Source organism: Halichoeres trimaculatus, unplaced genomic scaffold (assembly GCF_033239565.1).
Source record: "Halichoeres trimaculatus isolate MK-OKI-2021-1 unplaced genomic scaffold, fHalTri1.1 fHalTri1_scaffold_14, whole genome shotgun sequence".
Taxonomy (NCBI): domain Eukaryota; kingdom Metazoa; phylum Chordata; class Actinopteri; order Labriformes; family Labridae; genus Halichoeres; species Halichoeres trimaculatus.
In genome coordinates this window covers 2705637-2721511 of record NW_027437192.1, presented here as the reverse complement: position 1 = coordinate 2721511, position 15875 = coordinate 2705637, and the positions used below count along the sequence as shown (strand labels likewise).

At 40.9% G+C, this 15875-nt stretch overlaps 1 protein-coding gene across 2 annotated transcripts in view; it reads left to right on the top strand.

Moving 5' to 3' along the window:
* Positions 1 to 323: 323 nt before the first annotated feature.
* The window catches only part of LOC141803047 (voltage-dependent calcium channel gamma-4 subunit-like), a 31965-nt gene continuing 16413 nt past the window's right edge, over positions 324 to 15875 (top strand). Inside the window, exons 1-2 of one of the 2 annotated variants that reach the window (XM_074686917.1) lie at positions 324 to 501; positions 10702 to 11030. In XM_074686917.1, the coding sequence (XP_074543018.1) occupies positions 11000 to 11030 (31 nt within the window). In that variant the 5' untranslated portion in view covers positions 324 to 501; positions 10702 to 10999. Of the gene's footprint in view, positions 502 to 10299; positions 10429 to 10701; positions 11031 to 15875 lie in introns of those variants that run through there. The other variant, XM_074686916.1, reaches the window with a different exon arrangement.

The following is a 15875-nucleotide window of genomic DNA, read 5'->3' as shown; positions in this document are numbered from 1 at the left end:
ACTCTCACATTTTTACATCCTGATAAATTCATTCATTTAAAGACGTCAGCTTAAAGAGTTTTTGAGTTTCTGCTGAATGTTCAGAGCTTAAGCTTTATAAAAACAGCCTTTTTAGATTTACACAATGTACACAGAACCTACAAATCTTACAAATGCCTGAAGAAATGATAAGATGATTTGGTCAGCACCTGGTCCCTCAGCCTCCTCAGCACATTTCCTCACACACACACACACACTCACACACACACACACACGGAGAGATGGAGACATGAGCACTGACAACTTCCAGCATGTCACAGTTTGTTCCGAGGAAGATTACATCGACAACAGCAAGAAATCCTGTTACACCTACTCTCCACACATGCGCAGAAGAAGCGCACATCAAGCTCTGACATCCTTCATGTTGCTGCTGAATCCATCACCCCTCTCTCTCACACACGCGCGCGCGCCTTCCCGACACCACCTGCTTCAGCAGCGGCTGCAAAAGTTCCTCGCGCTGAGGTAAGCTCCGAACTCACCCTCTTCTTCATTTATTGGTTTCTAATGAGCGCTTCGGTGTCTAATTGATGGATTAACGCGTGAGTGTGAGCGCTGTGCGCATGCTTGGAGCCGGATTGGAGCGCACACATGTACATGGACACACTGTACTCTGGATTCAGTCATGAGGGATCGACTGCTGCTCTGTGTTTGTGTTTATTCATGAAAGTTGACTTTATTACTCTGAGATGTAAATAACAGAGGATTGTGGGAAAAGACCTGTGTGAGTGAGAGTTTATGTGCAGCTCTATAGAAAAGCTGGGGATTGTTTGAGGAATATTAAAGAATAATAAAGAAACATTTATATTTTATTCTATTTTATTATTATTATTATTATTATTATTTATTTTAATTTAGACAGGAACATCCTGACTGTGCGAACAGAGGTGTTTGATGTGTCCTCCTGCTTGTCAGAGAACAGGCAGTCTGTGTTGTAGTTTGTGAAGGCGGTTTGAGCAGAGTGTGGGCTTCAGGTCTGGATTTAGATTCCTCTGTCTGAGTTGACTGAACATCATCGCTTCCTGCGTATCCACTTTCACTTTGATCCAGCTGCAGTTTGTGCAAAATATCAATATCTTTGATTCACAGCTGAGAAAGAATTCCTCGTTTATTCTCTGTCTCTCAGAAAGCAGCGTCTATTTTCATTCTCCTGTGAAAGTACGGTGATAAAAACTGCATGGAAGAAGAAGAGGGTGCTTTGTTTTACAGTTAGGGACTTAGCTTGGCATCAGTTTTTTTTATTATTCTTCATCAGAGAATACTTAGACTCCACATTTATTAGCAATTATGAATGAATAATAGGTGGTTATGTAAATTGAAATCCGGACAGAGTGATCCAGACTTGACATTATCAGCTACAAACCTAACACCCGTCCTAAGACTGTTGTTGCATTGCTCAATAAATTGTCCCGTGGTTGTTACATGTGTCGTTCTGACAACATTTTGTTGCTTGAGAAGAGGCTGTAAGGTGGTGCTTTTCAAAAAGAAGGTCCAGGAGGAGCCCGTTGTTAGTCCTTTATTCCTACCCTGGGCAGAAGACTCGAGTAGACTGTTAAACTCAGGATGGTGATGTACGGAGAAAAAAAAAATAGTTGCAGTTCATTATTTGACCAGTAGGGGGCATGAAAACAACAACAAAGACCATTCAGGTAAATTGACAACACAGGAGGTGAATACAGGCTGGTATCTTTATGTCAGGAGTGGGAAAAATAAAAATACAAATATATATATATATATATATATATATATATATATATATATATATATATATATATATAATTTTTTTATATTTATTTATTTAAATGTTTTTTTAATTTAAATCCTTCATTTTATAGCTTTTGCTAAACAATGGCAACGCAAATAATTGAGAAAAAATTGAGAAAAATTTAGAGCCTGATTTTGTTCTTATTAAGAACAAACGTCTCCCAACGTTTTCTTATAATCGTTGCCTTTTTTAGTTTTTATGTCTTTTTGTCATTAAGAACCTGTTGCTGGGACACAAACACAATTAAGTGGTTGCCATGTTGAATGTTTTGGTATGTGACCTGTCAACAACGAGTGTTTTGATTGGTTAGATGTGTACTTGTTGCAAGCAAAACTTTGGAAAAATTGACCCAAGTCCTAAAAAAAATAAAAGCTGCAATTTTGCTCAACAAACTTAAGTTGCTGGTGTAAAAGCTTTTATGGAAAAACAGTGGGTTCGAAAAAAAATAAACAACATACAAAATATTTGTGTGAAAAGTATGTGTCTGGTGTGAAGAGGGCTTTGGCCTTTGTTTATAAGCTAGGTGTAAAAGAAGTTAAGGCTCCTGATAAAGTTTGTAGACATCGTTGTCTGGTGTTAAAAAATCAAACTAAAAAAAAAAATATATATATATATATATATATATATATATATATATATATATCAAAGGATCGCAATTTCAATGGAATTTGCACCCAAAAAAAACATAAAAGAATCGAATCTAGAGAAAAATATAATGTCTCAGCCCTATTTAATATGTACCACCATAGTTAGCCTGTTAGCATGAAGGAACTTCAGCTTGTCCTGGTTTTGATCGTGGTTTATTTCACCTTAGATTGATTTTTGACACTTGGAAGTAAAGGTGGGGGATATATCAATATATCCCAGGTTGTTGCACGCAAAATAATCAAAATGACTTTATCGCAACCATCAAGTACAAAGAGTCCCGTAAATGTTTTCTGACGTCAAAATGTAAATCTCTTGATGGTTGTTGCTCTGCTGCCCGTATGATCCCTGTCTGATTCCCTCCCAGCTCTCGACAACAAGAAACAAACGCGACATGTTCTTGAGTTTTACTTTCATTTCTCTGTGCACTCTGCCCCTCCCCTGTCCACCGCTTGCTGTATGGCACTCGGCAGTGCACTGCTTGATGCATGATGGCGGAGAGGAGTTTGGTGTTACTTTACAGATAAATACTAGAATACTGCAAGCTGGGATATTATCCAAAAACAGATATTTTAACTGGTGTCATTTTATGCATCAAAGGGTTGAATTCAACATTTATATATATCATGATGTAGCCTAAGAAGAAAGACAGTCACCCTAAAGTTCCTGGACATGTGAGAAGTAGATGCATTAGCCAAGATGTCTAGGATTTAGACCCTAGTTCCTGCAATTGAAAAGCATCACAGTTCTTTCTGAAAATCTTGCAAGATAAGTATCCACAAATCATACGACTGTTTGCTTTTACAAGAACTCAACCAAAAACAGAGAGAAATTTTGGCTCTGTTAAGTTTTATGATGAGACCTTTAAATGTCTTTCCACAGAATGACATTTTGTGCAGGATTTGTAGTTTCTAAATGTTGTTCAAGCCTCTAAAATAAGCTGCAAAGCTCAGTCCCATGCATCCCATCATGCCTCAGCTCTCTCTACAGACCTGGCCTGTGATCCTAGCTGGAAGCTGTGTTTCTATAATAATCATGACCACTGCTCGGACCAGCTCCTGAGCCGTGTTCATGTTGTCTCTGCTCTGTATTCACAGCAGGATCTTCCCCGTCCCTGCATTCATGATGCACAGCATGGCTCATTTGTCCTTGAACTTTTATTCTCTGCAGCATCTGTGCCGCTGCCGGCCAGCCCCCCCGAGCATTTGTTTGGTCCGGGTTCTGCTGCAGCAGTCTCACTCGTAATCCTCGCTGTCTGCCTCCAGCAGCAGGATTATGCTGGAAGTTTGAGCTCAGATTAACAAAGGGAAAGTTTCTGTTGTTGTTTTGTCTGCTGTGACCGAGAACCGCTGCTTCTGAGGGTCTTTAAACACTCACAGAAGACACAAACAGAGTACTGATGTGCGGAGCTGCAGTTCCTCTCCTGACCACTAGATGGTTCCTTAAAAAAATCAAACATATTAGTGAAACATATTAGTTTGATACTCAACTAACTTTATTTACCAACAGCTGTAAAATTAAAGAACAGCTCAGATATTTTACTTGAGCAAAGTTGCTGCAGTTATAAATTGTATTGTTTATGATTGTTGTAATGCATTAAAACTACCAGAGGGGGGCAGTAGCATATCTGAGAGCAGTTATTGTAAAACTCTAGCGAGGACATTTCTGTTTGTGGGGACTCTGGTGCTCCCTGTGGACAAAATGATACCTGTTTTCTCTTTTTATTTTTTGGGTCTTGAGTCAAACATCTTACCGTGCTTTGTGTAACATAAAAATATTTACTTAGTTGATTTCAGACTTTTTTTAGTGTGTTGTCAGTCTTCTGATTTGACACCTTGAACACTGACTGATGCAAGCTTCAAAGTTTTGACTGAAGTTTTTTTCTCTCCTGGAGGTGATGCAGTGAATTTTTTATTTAAAGTTATAGCTGGCCCAGAAGAAAACGTCTTCAGTTCAGTGTTTCCTAGGTTTACAGCCAGGAGCGAGTTTTGCCTCTTCACAGAGAAGGCACTGGGGATTTCTTTCCTACATTTCTTGTGGTATTTTTCACGTCTCTCTATCCACTATACGGGGTGTGCTTGTCTGTGTTTGCGTGTTTGTGTGTCTGTGAACGGGTTGCAGTGGAACACCACCGTGGTTGAAACAAAGAGCAAGAGAAGAAACAAGAACAGACAAATGACATCCCGTCATGTAAATCGTCGTGTCTAGCTGTACTCCCTCTCCCCTGAAATCACATAATACACATGGTTGTTTGTCAACTATGTTATCCTGTGATCGACTGGCGACCGGTACCGCGTTGCAACCCCGTAAGGGATAGCCGGTAAAGAAATGAATGAAATCACATACACGCCCCTCAGCACCCCCGAGTTGACAATTGAAGATGGCTGCCCCCCATCGTAAACAGTTATCAAGCCCCTGTAATAATCAGTTCATAAGCACTTCTAACAAATGTTTGTAACACTAAATCAGCCGTATATATAGTATTGTTCAACTTATATTTGTAGAAATGCTACCTCAGTGTTATTTACATCCTTCGTGTGGTATTTGTGAACTTAACGCAGGGCATGCTAACAACAGCTAACACAACAGCCCTCGTATGTTTGTCAGCAGAGATAGCGGACCTGTAGAGGGGTCAGTGAATCCACTCGATTAGTCTCCCTGACGGGCACAAGATGACGTAACGGTCGTGCCACTCTGAATTGAAATTGAATTGTAAAACTGAATCTACCTTTTGTGAATTTAAAATGAATTCTGTGTTTTTGAATTTAAAGTATAAAAAGAGTTGAATTTTTCTGTTTTTTTGATTGAAAGTATAAAAATAGTTGAATTTTCATAGGTAAAATACAATTTCAAATTCAAATTAAAAAAATGATTCAATTAAAAAAATAAATTAAATTTCAAAACATTAAATTCCGTTACACATCATGCTTTTCAAATTCAATTTTTTAATTCAAATTCAGTTTCTAATGGCACAAATTTAACCTCATACAAATGATCAGCAACAATTTAAAACAATAAACAGGAGGAGAAATGGAAACACCTAAAGCATGCTGTGTCACTGGTATTGGCACCCTCCTGTAAATCAGTATGGAAACACATGCCATTGTCGCTGCATGTGTTTTCTGTTTCTTCTTTGAAATTACAATATGTAAGTTTAAAAAAACAACTTTGTTAAATTACTTTGGACCTCCAGTTGAAAGATCCTGATGATATAACTTTGGTAAGTTTACATTTATTTCTGAAAATATTGTAGAGATTATACAAAATATGAAGGGGTGCAGGTAATGGTGAGCAGGACTGAATGTGAATCAGTTTTTTCTCCCACCCCTAAAACCGAACCATCATATCTTTATCATCTTTGCACAGTCATAGGTCTCTCCTCTTTCCTGGAGGCTGCATGTGCACACTCATGGCTGCTACATAAAATAAAACAGGAATTATTGTTATTGTCTTTCACACTGATTCCTGCATTCTGTTTTGTGTTTATCGTACATGCTGACATCACAAGGCCAGAGAAGTGTTTAATTCAAGGTCATAATCAAAAGCTTTTTCTCTCCAAACGGCTCCGTCTCCACAGATCTGTGGAAGAAATGAAATTCAGGCAGATTTCTTAAGATGCTGGATTAATTAACGAGAGCCTGTGACGCAGAGGAAACCAGGACTCAATCTTCAGAGTTTGTCTTTAGAAACCTGAGAGCCACATCACAGCCCGTACGTCAGTGCCTTTTTGTCTGTCTGAGGGACCGCGGCGAAGGGATAAGTGCTGCATGAGCAAACTTCACACTCTGGCACTTTCACCGAGACTTTTTGGAAAGTTTAATCAGCAGGCAGAAATCAGGCGGGGCGGCGCTGAGTGTCTCCTTGTTGTTCTGTGGAGGGGGTGGAGGTGTTGAAGACTTTCAGTCAGTGTGAGCGTGTTCGCTTTGGTCTGGATGGACTCACTGCTCACTTCCTGCCATGATCAGCTCTGATCCTGATTCATGACTTTCTGTTCCGGCGGTTTGTCCACAGGGTCTCATTTAGAAAAGAACAAGGAGGGGGGGCTTTCTTTGTCATCAGGACTCTTTAACTGAGTGTACTTTAGCATAGATGTTTCCCTCCGGCTCTTTGTTTTTTTCAGCTGAAGTGACGGATTAAGAGTGCAGAAAGTCCCATGAGCCACTGCTGTGTGATAATACGGAGAGTTTTGTAAAGAAGTCAGGTAATCCTCATAGACTTCATCTGAAAGTACAACCACAGCTCCAGGAAAGGTTTGGGCGCTGTCAGAGAAGAAGGTGAGTATGTTCTCCTGTTCAGACACTCGGGACTCTAATTTCTAGAGCCAGGTGCAAGCGCAGGCACACCTACCCTGCGCCGGCCTTCGCAGCGCGGACAGGGCAAGTTTCCTGCAGTGCCAAGAGAGGCGCAGTCAAGGCACAGAGGAGCGCAGAGCTGCGTGTCCACGCCTCCCTCCGCCCAAATGGCAGAGAGGGAGGAGAAAAGCCGTGAGTGGGTTTAACACAGCCGAGCGCTGTTTTCACCAATCAAATGAGCGCCTCTCCTCGCCTTTAAATGCCCTGCGGCCGAGGCGCAGCGTCTGATTGGTCTAACTGATCCCCAGCACCGTGGAAAGTGTGCTGGAAAGACCCAGTAGCGGAGACAGTCAAAGCAGCTGTCCTTGCAGTAGGAGAATGCACAGCAGGGTGCATCGGAGGACACGAAACGCGTCACCGTGTGGGTCAGCTCCCGGGACAGATTTAATCTGTTCCTTTGTCATTAATAGGAGTAAAAAATGAAGAGACAGTTACACAGCTGGCTTATCCATTCAGAATACTTTTGATCCACCTGCACTCCTGGTTTGTCATTACCAAATAGCAGAACCTTTGGTGATATACTGTATACTCTCCCGGTGTCTCCACCTCATCCTCCTTACAATAATGAACTCCATCTTTTTAGATCACGTTAAAAATGAAGACTGAAACAAAGAAATATGGGAAATCACGGGTAAACCCTGAGTGACACACATTTTTTTGTCTCTTTTTTCTTCGTCTTTTCTCTCCCTCTTGTCTTTGAATTAAAAGTAATGAGAGAACCAGATATATACTCAGTATCAGATGTTAAGGCTGTTTATTGTTTAATTGTAAGATGTGCATCAAACTTCCAGCTGCCTTCAGGTTAACTTTCCATTATGACAAACGGCTTTAATCTGACATCAGATGTGACGGGAAAATTAATATAGATATAAATGTATATGCTGGTTCAGACAGTTACATTAAATAGTGATTGCTGTGCCTGACACTCTGGAAACCTGCCTCTGAGGCTTTGTTGACTTGTGCGCTCATGTGCGCCTGTCACCAAATTACAGCTGCGGAGGGTGCGCCCCGCCTTGCGCCGAGAATAGACCAGGTTCTGCACTGTTTTTGGCATGAAATTGTCACTGCGCCAACATGAATCTGCTGACACCTCCCCCTGGTGCGCCACGAAATGAGAGCCCTTGGTTTCCCATCATGCCCCACTGGAGTTGAATGGCACAGTCTATGTCACATGATGTGACTAGTTTGACAACAGACATTTGTCCTGTGTTTCTGCTGAGGATTGATTCCTTTACGTTCCAGTTTGGTATGATTCAGGCTGGTTGAAGCTGTAATCCAGTTTGTGGTGAAATGACAGGAGAAAAAAGTCATGTTAGTGTTAAATATTTTAGCTCGTAGTCTTGCACCGCCTTGTCAGAGTTGCGTTCAGGGCAGATTTGGGTTTTAGAGTGCTGTAATGCATGCACACAAGTTCAGGGGGCCTCATAACTGGACAGGAGGGCATTCACACCATCAGTCCCTCCTGATGCCAAAGCTAAGAAGCTGTCTCTTCGCCAACGTGGTCGGATCGTCGAGCTGCATCAGCAAGGCCTCTCGCTGCGTGCCATTGCAGTAAGACAGTCATTCTACATTTTCTGAAAGATCCTGAGCATTATGGAACAAAAAAGTCAAGGTAGACCCAAAAATGACACCTGTGCTGAGCCGGAGGATCTGATTGGCTGTCAGTCAAGACCCAAATTAAGTCCCTTACTGGAGCCGACTGCAGCGCGATAACCATCAGACGACATCTGCAGGAAAAAGGGTTTCAAAAACAAAAACAATTCAAAGACCTCGTCTCCTTCAACGCCACAAAACTGCCCGTTTAGACTATGCCAGGGAGCATCATGGGACATTGAAAGGTGGAAAAAGTTTGATTCTCTGATGAGAAAAAATGTCACCTTGACGTCCAGATGGCTTCAACGTTCCTGACATGACGAGGAGATCCCACCTGAGATGTTTTCTCCCCGGCACAGTGGAGGGGGTCCATCATGATCTGGGGCTTTTTCATTCAGTGAACTCTGGAGCTTCAGGTGGAGCAGGGTGGTCAAACGGCGGCTGGTTATGTGCAGATGTTGCAGCGGGCGTCCTTCATGACTGAGGGCCCTGGTCTGTGTGGAAACAGATGTTTTTTTCTATTTCCCTTTCTTTCTTTTTTTTAAATAAAAAACATAAAATAAAATTTAAAAAAAAGAAAAGAAAATAAATAAATAAAAAATCATTAAAATAAAAATAAATAAAAAATAAAATAAAATTGAAAAAAAGAAGAAAAAAAACAAAATGAATAATTAAAAAATAAAAATAAAAATGAAAAATAAATAAATAAATAAATTAATTAATTAATTTTTTAAAAACAGCTGGTTTTTCAACAGGACAACGCTGCAGGTCACAATGCTGGCTGGATGAAGGACTTCTTCAGGGAGAATAACATCACTCTTTGGACCATCCCACATGTTCCCCTGATTGAAATCCAACAGAGAACATTTGGGGATGGATGGCAAGGGAAGGTTATAAAAATGGCCGTCAGTTCCAGACAGTTGATGCCCTTCATGAAGCCATCTTCACCACTTGGAGCAATGTCCCCAAAAGTTCCCTGGAAACACTTTTCTTCTGGTTTGGAGAGTTTTTTGTCATTTTTTGAGCGATGGTCTTAAACGTTTGATCAGCTGATAAACAGCCTGTTTCAGTTTACTTGTATTTGTTTTACATGTTTTTTCTCACACTCCCCCTTCTTGTTTTTGCATATTGTAGCTCTACTTAAAACCTCATTAAGATCCAAATGTGCAAAATGCATATTCTAGCAATTTTCAACTGCTCTTAAGATTTTGATCAGGTCTGCATCTGCAAAGCATCTTGGTACATGAAGGCCAGGGGACCACTTACTCCATCAGATTGATTGGACTCTGTCTTGTGTTAAAAATCACTGGAGCATTCAGACGAACAGATCCGTTGACTTTCAGAGAGGCTGAGCAGAGAGTGTGAGTGGTCAGCGGCTCCTCTTGGTGTGGAAAGTCTCAGGATCCCCGCTGTGCTGAGGATTTCTTCTTCTGCAGTTTTGTCATGATTGCAGAAAAAGGACTAAATACTAACCTGGTATCAGTGCTGTCGGCTGAAATGCCCTTGGGCAAGGCATCAAATCCTGCTCTACTGTAGTCGTACTCCTCCAGCTTTTTAGGAAAGAGCGTCGGCCCGACAGGAAGAAAGTTGGAGCTGAAACGTGCTCAGACAAAGTCAGCGAAGTGACTCAGACGTCTGTCATCTCCGCACATGCAAATGTGTGCATGCAAAACATGAGTATGTGTGAGTGTGTGAGTGTGTGCAGGAGTGTGTGTTTGCATCCTTCATGTATGACATCCTCTGCTCACCAATGCAATTCACACTCTTTCTTTTTTTTTTTTTTTTTCATCTCAGCAAAATCCTCTCAGCTGTTACATCCATCCCTCTACTCCCCCAGCACACACACACACACACACACACACACACACTCGTCAGCTCCACCATAGACTTTGGAATTCACTGTTGCCATGACGATGGAATGGAGCACGCTCTCTCGCATCGCCTGTTCTTTTCTATTGCTTTACATCTCATCCTCTGTGTAGAGGCGAAGCAGCTCCTCTGCTCTGACAGCAGGTTCCCTTCAGCTCCGTGCATCAGGTTTTTAAAGCTTTGTTTGTTTTTGTTTGTTTGTTTGTTTGTTTATTAATTACATACGATCATCGTCAGGCAGAAAGAAGTTTGATCACGAGACGCTTCTGTGCAGGAGCGTTTCAAGACTCCTGTCACGTTGGTTAATCCAAAACCTCCTTTTCTCCTCATCCTCTCCTTCTTCTTCTTTCCCATCCCCTCTCCCATTCCTCTTTATCCCCTCACCACCTCCTCCCCACCTCCTCCTCCTCCACCCCTCCGCCTCTTCCCTTCTTGTCTCAGTAACTAAGATGACTGCCATGACAATTCATTGAGAGGACGCAGAGTGAAACATCTCGCTGGCTGACAGGCGACAGGGAGACGGAGACGGAGAGAAAGAGTCATCAAGGTAAAGAGAGGAAGAAGGAGGAAAGAGAAGAAGGAGAGGCAGGAGGAGCGAGGGGAGAGGAAGAGGAGAGAAATCGAAGGATAAACGGTGGATGGAGGCGGCTCGGACCGGGGCTACGAGGCGCTCTTCACTGACGAGGAAGAAGAAGAAGAACAGCAGCAGCAGCAGCAGCAGCAGCGGGGGGGAGAGGAGATGGAAGCTAAAGGCAGAAACATACCCCCAGGTAACACACACACACACACACACACACACACACTTACACACTAACATTAGGTCAGATACACACATGACATAGACACACACTCACTGAAACATGTGAAGAGGTCTGGAGTCAGAGGGAAAGTGCTCCTCATGGATCTGTGCTAACATTTGAGCAAAGACGCTAAATATTTGCTTTAAAGCTGAAGGCACTGACACACACACACACACACACACACACACACACACACACACACACACACACACACACACACAGCTGTAGAGGAAGAAGTTCGACCAGTTTGAGGATGTGAAAATGATCAGTGTTAAACTTAAAGTAACGTTCAGTTTTGTCAGGAGTCGTAAAAAGATTATCAGGGCTACAGCCTCAAACTTATATCACGATATTTGAAGAAAATTTGCAATAACAATATTTATGACCATGATATCAGTGGTTGCTGCTTCTGAATAACAGCATTTTTATTGCACACACAGTATGGAAGCTACTTTTCCAATTATTTTCTACTACACAAGCTTGAAATGTAAATGTAGTCAGGCGGTCAGATCCAGAGGAAACCTGACGTTTTAGAGGAGGAAAAGTTCATCTGTAGGTGAAAAACTTCTCAATTAAGACACAACACATTCTTTCTATAAGGACACCAACAGAAAGGAGAAGGCATGGACTGAAGGAGCTGACCATGAAAGTTTGTTGTCATGGGTGGATTCCTGCAGGAACATGTGGTTCTCCTGTGATCTTGTGATCTCTGGTATCCAGCTGCTATTGGCGCTGTCCTGTGCTGTGCTGTGCTGCACGGCGCTCACACTTTATCAATCAATCAAACTTTATTTGTATTGCACTAAAAAAGTCCTATATGAAAAATACAGGACTTTTTTAGTTTAGTTTAGTTTATTTCAGTCACTTTGAATATAAAAACTGATATACACAATAAAGTGAAAATGAACAAATGTTGGGTTGATGCTATTTCTGCATCAACACGAAACAGTAAACAGCAACAAAACAGGGCAAAAGAAATCAACGTAGCAAATAAAAAACTTTGTCATACAAAAATACAAAGTGCTTTAGAATAAAATAAAATAAAATTAAATAAAATTAAATTAAATTAAATTAAATTAAACAAAATGAAATAAAATAACAAGAAGTGGAATAAAAAGCAAAATATTGCATTATTGAATAAAATGAAAACATAAGACCCTCACAATCCCCCTCCCCCAAACCACATTTAATATATACACACTTACAAAGACATAAAAAAGAAATTCTGACAGAAAACAGAATTAGAATTAAGGTAATGAGAAAATGCCATCTTGAATTAAAATGAGGAAACACAGGAGCTAAAACTAAAATAGTAATCAATTAATTAAAAATAAATAAATAAATAAATAAATAAATAAATAAATAAGTAAAAAAAAAACCAATCAACCAATAAATTAATTAATTAATTCTCAAAAATAGACCAATACTCATCTATTCATTACTGGTGTCTGATCCAACTTTCTGAGTCTGGGTTCAGGATCAGATTGGTGCATCTCTAGTTGGGCTAAAAAAGAGACAGAAAATTTCTGGTTAATTTAGCTCTGGAAAGTTGGAAATTTCCTGTTTTGTTCCTCATCAACTTAAACTATTTTTCTTAATATTCATAGGAAATTTTGGCTCACAATTTTATTTATTTATTCTCTAATTAATTAATCTTATTTTTTAATTTTTTAATTTTATTTATTTATTTTGTTTTTATTCATTTTTTTATTGATTTAATAATTTATTGATTGATCTTTCTATTTATTTATTTATTTATTTATTTATTTATTTATTTATTCATTTATTTATTTAGTTGGACATATTTGCATGCATATCTTCTCATAACAAACCAAAATATTTAATATTTATACATGTATTTGACCAGGTAAATGCAGCAAATATATTGAAAAAAAAACAAAAATTTTATTTTGCATCAGCTGCTATGGACACCAGCTTCATCAGCTGACAGCTCAGCTGATCACAAACCCTCCACCTTAAAACCCTCCTTCTCTCCAGCTCCACCTTTGATGTCTCTGATTTAATCAGTGTTATATGTCCTCTCACTGATGCTCGCTCTGTTAAACCCTCTTTGCTGATGCTCTCCCTGCCTCGGCTTCTCATGCATGCAGATTAAAGAGAGGGGAAGTGTGCTCTCCACATATTAGGCTTTGGCACCCCTCATAAGCACATGGAAGAACCATAACGTCTAATATAACTCATTGTTTACAGATTATTCATTCTTTTAAAGTGAATTAACAAAAATCCTAATCTCCACAGATTATCATGTTAAATGAGTCCAGTCCACTGCAGCGAGGCCTTTCTCAGACCTTTAGGGACTCACCTTATGCATAATCCAGCAGCAGGTCACTCTCAGGGTCAGAGTGTCGGTGGTCTCTGTTACTCTGGGATTTGTGTTGCTATGGAAACCCCCCTCAGGTCGGCTAAATTAGTCAAATAGTTTAAGAGCCGCACTGGGGCCACTGCTGCTGCTGCTGCTCTCCATACCATCGACTGAAGTGTTAACCTCATGTTTTATGACGAGCAGAGATGTTCATCAGCATTTCCAGACCCCTCCTTCCCTCCTTTCCTTCCATGTTTCGTTTGATTCCTCGAGCACAGCTGATGTGATGCGTCTCACTTTCTCCTTCTTGGCGCTCACCCCTTCAGCTCTCCAGTTGTCCAGTTTTTACCGCTCTCATCCTCCTGTTTATTAATATGCATGTAAACTCTCTTCCCCACTCTCCTCCGTCCTGTCTCCTCTGCTCTTAACCTTCACTGTTTTTACTGCTCATGCAGAAATCGCACTGATCTTATTCACAGAAATTTCAAACTCATTTTGAACCATCCTGGTGTCAGGATTCGTACGTGCTGACGCCTCAGATTTGTTCACGGACAGACTTTTAAAAATGCTCCATCTCCGCTCACGGCTTGTTCACTTTTGTAACAATATTTGATGCTTCATGTTTCTGTCGATGCAGCGAGGTCGGCTTTTTGTTCATGCTGCCAACATTTCTTTACCGCTCCAGGCTGTGCGCTGTTTTCTTTTTGTTTTTTTTTCATCACAAACGGCTCCTGTGTGCTCACTCAGAGCGCGATGGAGAGACTCAACCCCACCAGCAGCTCCAGCCGGTCACCCCCAGCAGCCCAGTGGGGACAGTACTCATATTAATGCATAAATATTTGACAGTTCAATGCATAAATTTCAGCAGCCTGGAATACAAGAGTGGGCTCACGTCTTACGTTAAGGGTTTCATTTTTAATTTCATGGTTGTTCAAGCTCTGAGGGCGTTTTTGAACTTTGATAGAAATTAATGACTTGAACAAAAGTCTGTTTGACGTCAGGATAAGTATTAAAACCAATGGGCCTGTGGACAAACATGCTAATATGATCAGTAATCATGTGACTGTAACCCCTCAGCTCTTTTAATGCTAAGGCTCCTAACTGGCTCAGGTCTTACTTGTCTGAGAGCTGTTTCAGAGTCAAAGTTGGTGACTGCTTCTCTTCTTGCCCCCCCCCCTAATCTGTGGAGTTCCTCAAGGTTCTGTTCTTGGTCCCATCCTCTTCTCCATCAACAGTGGGGAAAATAAATATTGAACTTTTTTCTTATCACATAAATAATGATTATGGTGAATTAAGTACAATAACACAGGAAAAAAGTATTGAACACACTAACTGAGACTCATCTAATACTTAGTGGAGAAGCCTTTGTTTGCAATGACAGCTTCCAGAAGCTTCTTGTATGTTTGAACTAATGGCCCACACTGCTCAGGTGTGATTTTGGCCCATTCCTCTGCACAGATTGTCTTTAAATCTGGAATATTCTTTGGTGCCCTCTGGTGAACCCTTTTCTTTACTTCTTTCCACAAATGTTCAGTTGGATTGAAGTCAGGTGATTGACTAGGCCGTTCTAACAGATTGATTTTCTTTTTCTGAAACCATTTGAGAGTCAACTTTGCCGTGTGCTTTGGATGGTTGTCCTGCTGGAAGGTCCAGCCACGTCTCATCTTCATCATCCTGGTGGATGGCAGCAGATTCAGATCAAGAATTTCCCCATACATGGCTCCATTCATTGCTCCGTCAGTTATATGAAGTTTGCCAACACCATGAGATGAGAAACAACCCCATGCCATGATGCTTCCACCTCCAAACTTCACTGTTGGTGTAGTGTTTTTTGGCTGATGTGCAGAGCCATTTCTCCTCCAAACATGGTCTGTAGTATGACAGCCCAAAAGTTCAGTTTTGGTCTCATCTGACCAGACAACATTCTCCCAGTATTCTACAGGCTTGTCAAGATGCTGTTTAGCAAACTTTAAACCAGCTTCAACATGCCTTTTCTTAAGGAATGGAGTCTTGCGGGCTGAGAGGCTGAGCGTCCATAGAGGCCATGGTGGTGGAGTGCATTGCCTATTGTTTTCTCTGTAACAATTGTACCTGCTGCCTCCAAGTCTTTCTGGAGCACTTTCAGGGTGGTCCTTGGCTGGTTGAGTCCTCTTCTGACTATCTTTCTGACTCCCTGGTCAGAAATCTTCAAGGAGCTCCTGTGCGTGGCCTGTTGATGGTAAGGTGGTGCTTCTTCCACTTGTGAATAATGGCCCCAACGGTGCTGACTGGAATATTCAGGTGCTTTGATATAAGTCTGTAACCAGTTCCATTCTGATGCTGAGCAACAATCAGGTTGTGAATGTCTTCAGAGAGCTCTTTGCCTTTACCCATCATGAGGTGTGTGGTATATAACTGCTTGGTGAAAAAAAACACCTTTTTATAGGACCATCAATTTGCTCTAGCCCAGCTGATGTTGGTTTGCACTAATTGGAAGTTCAAGTAATAATTAC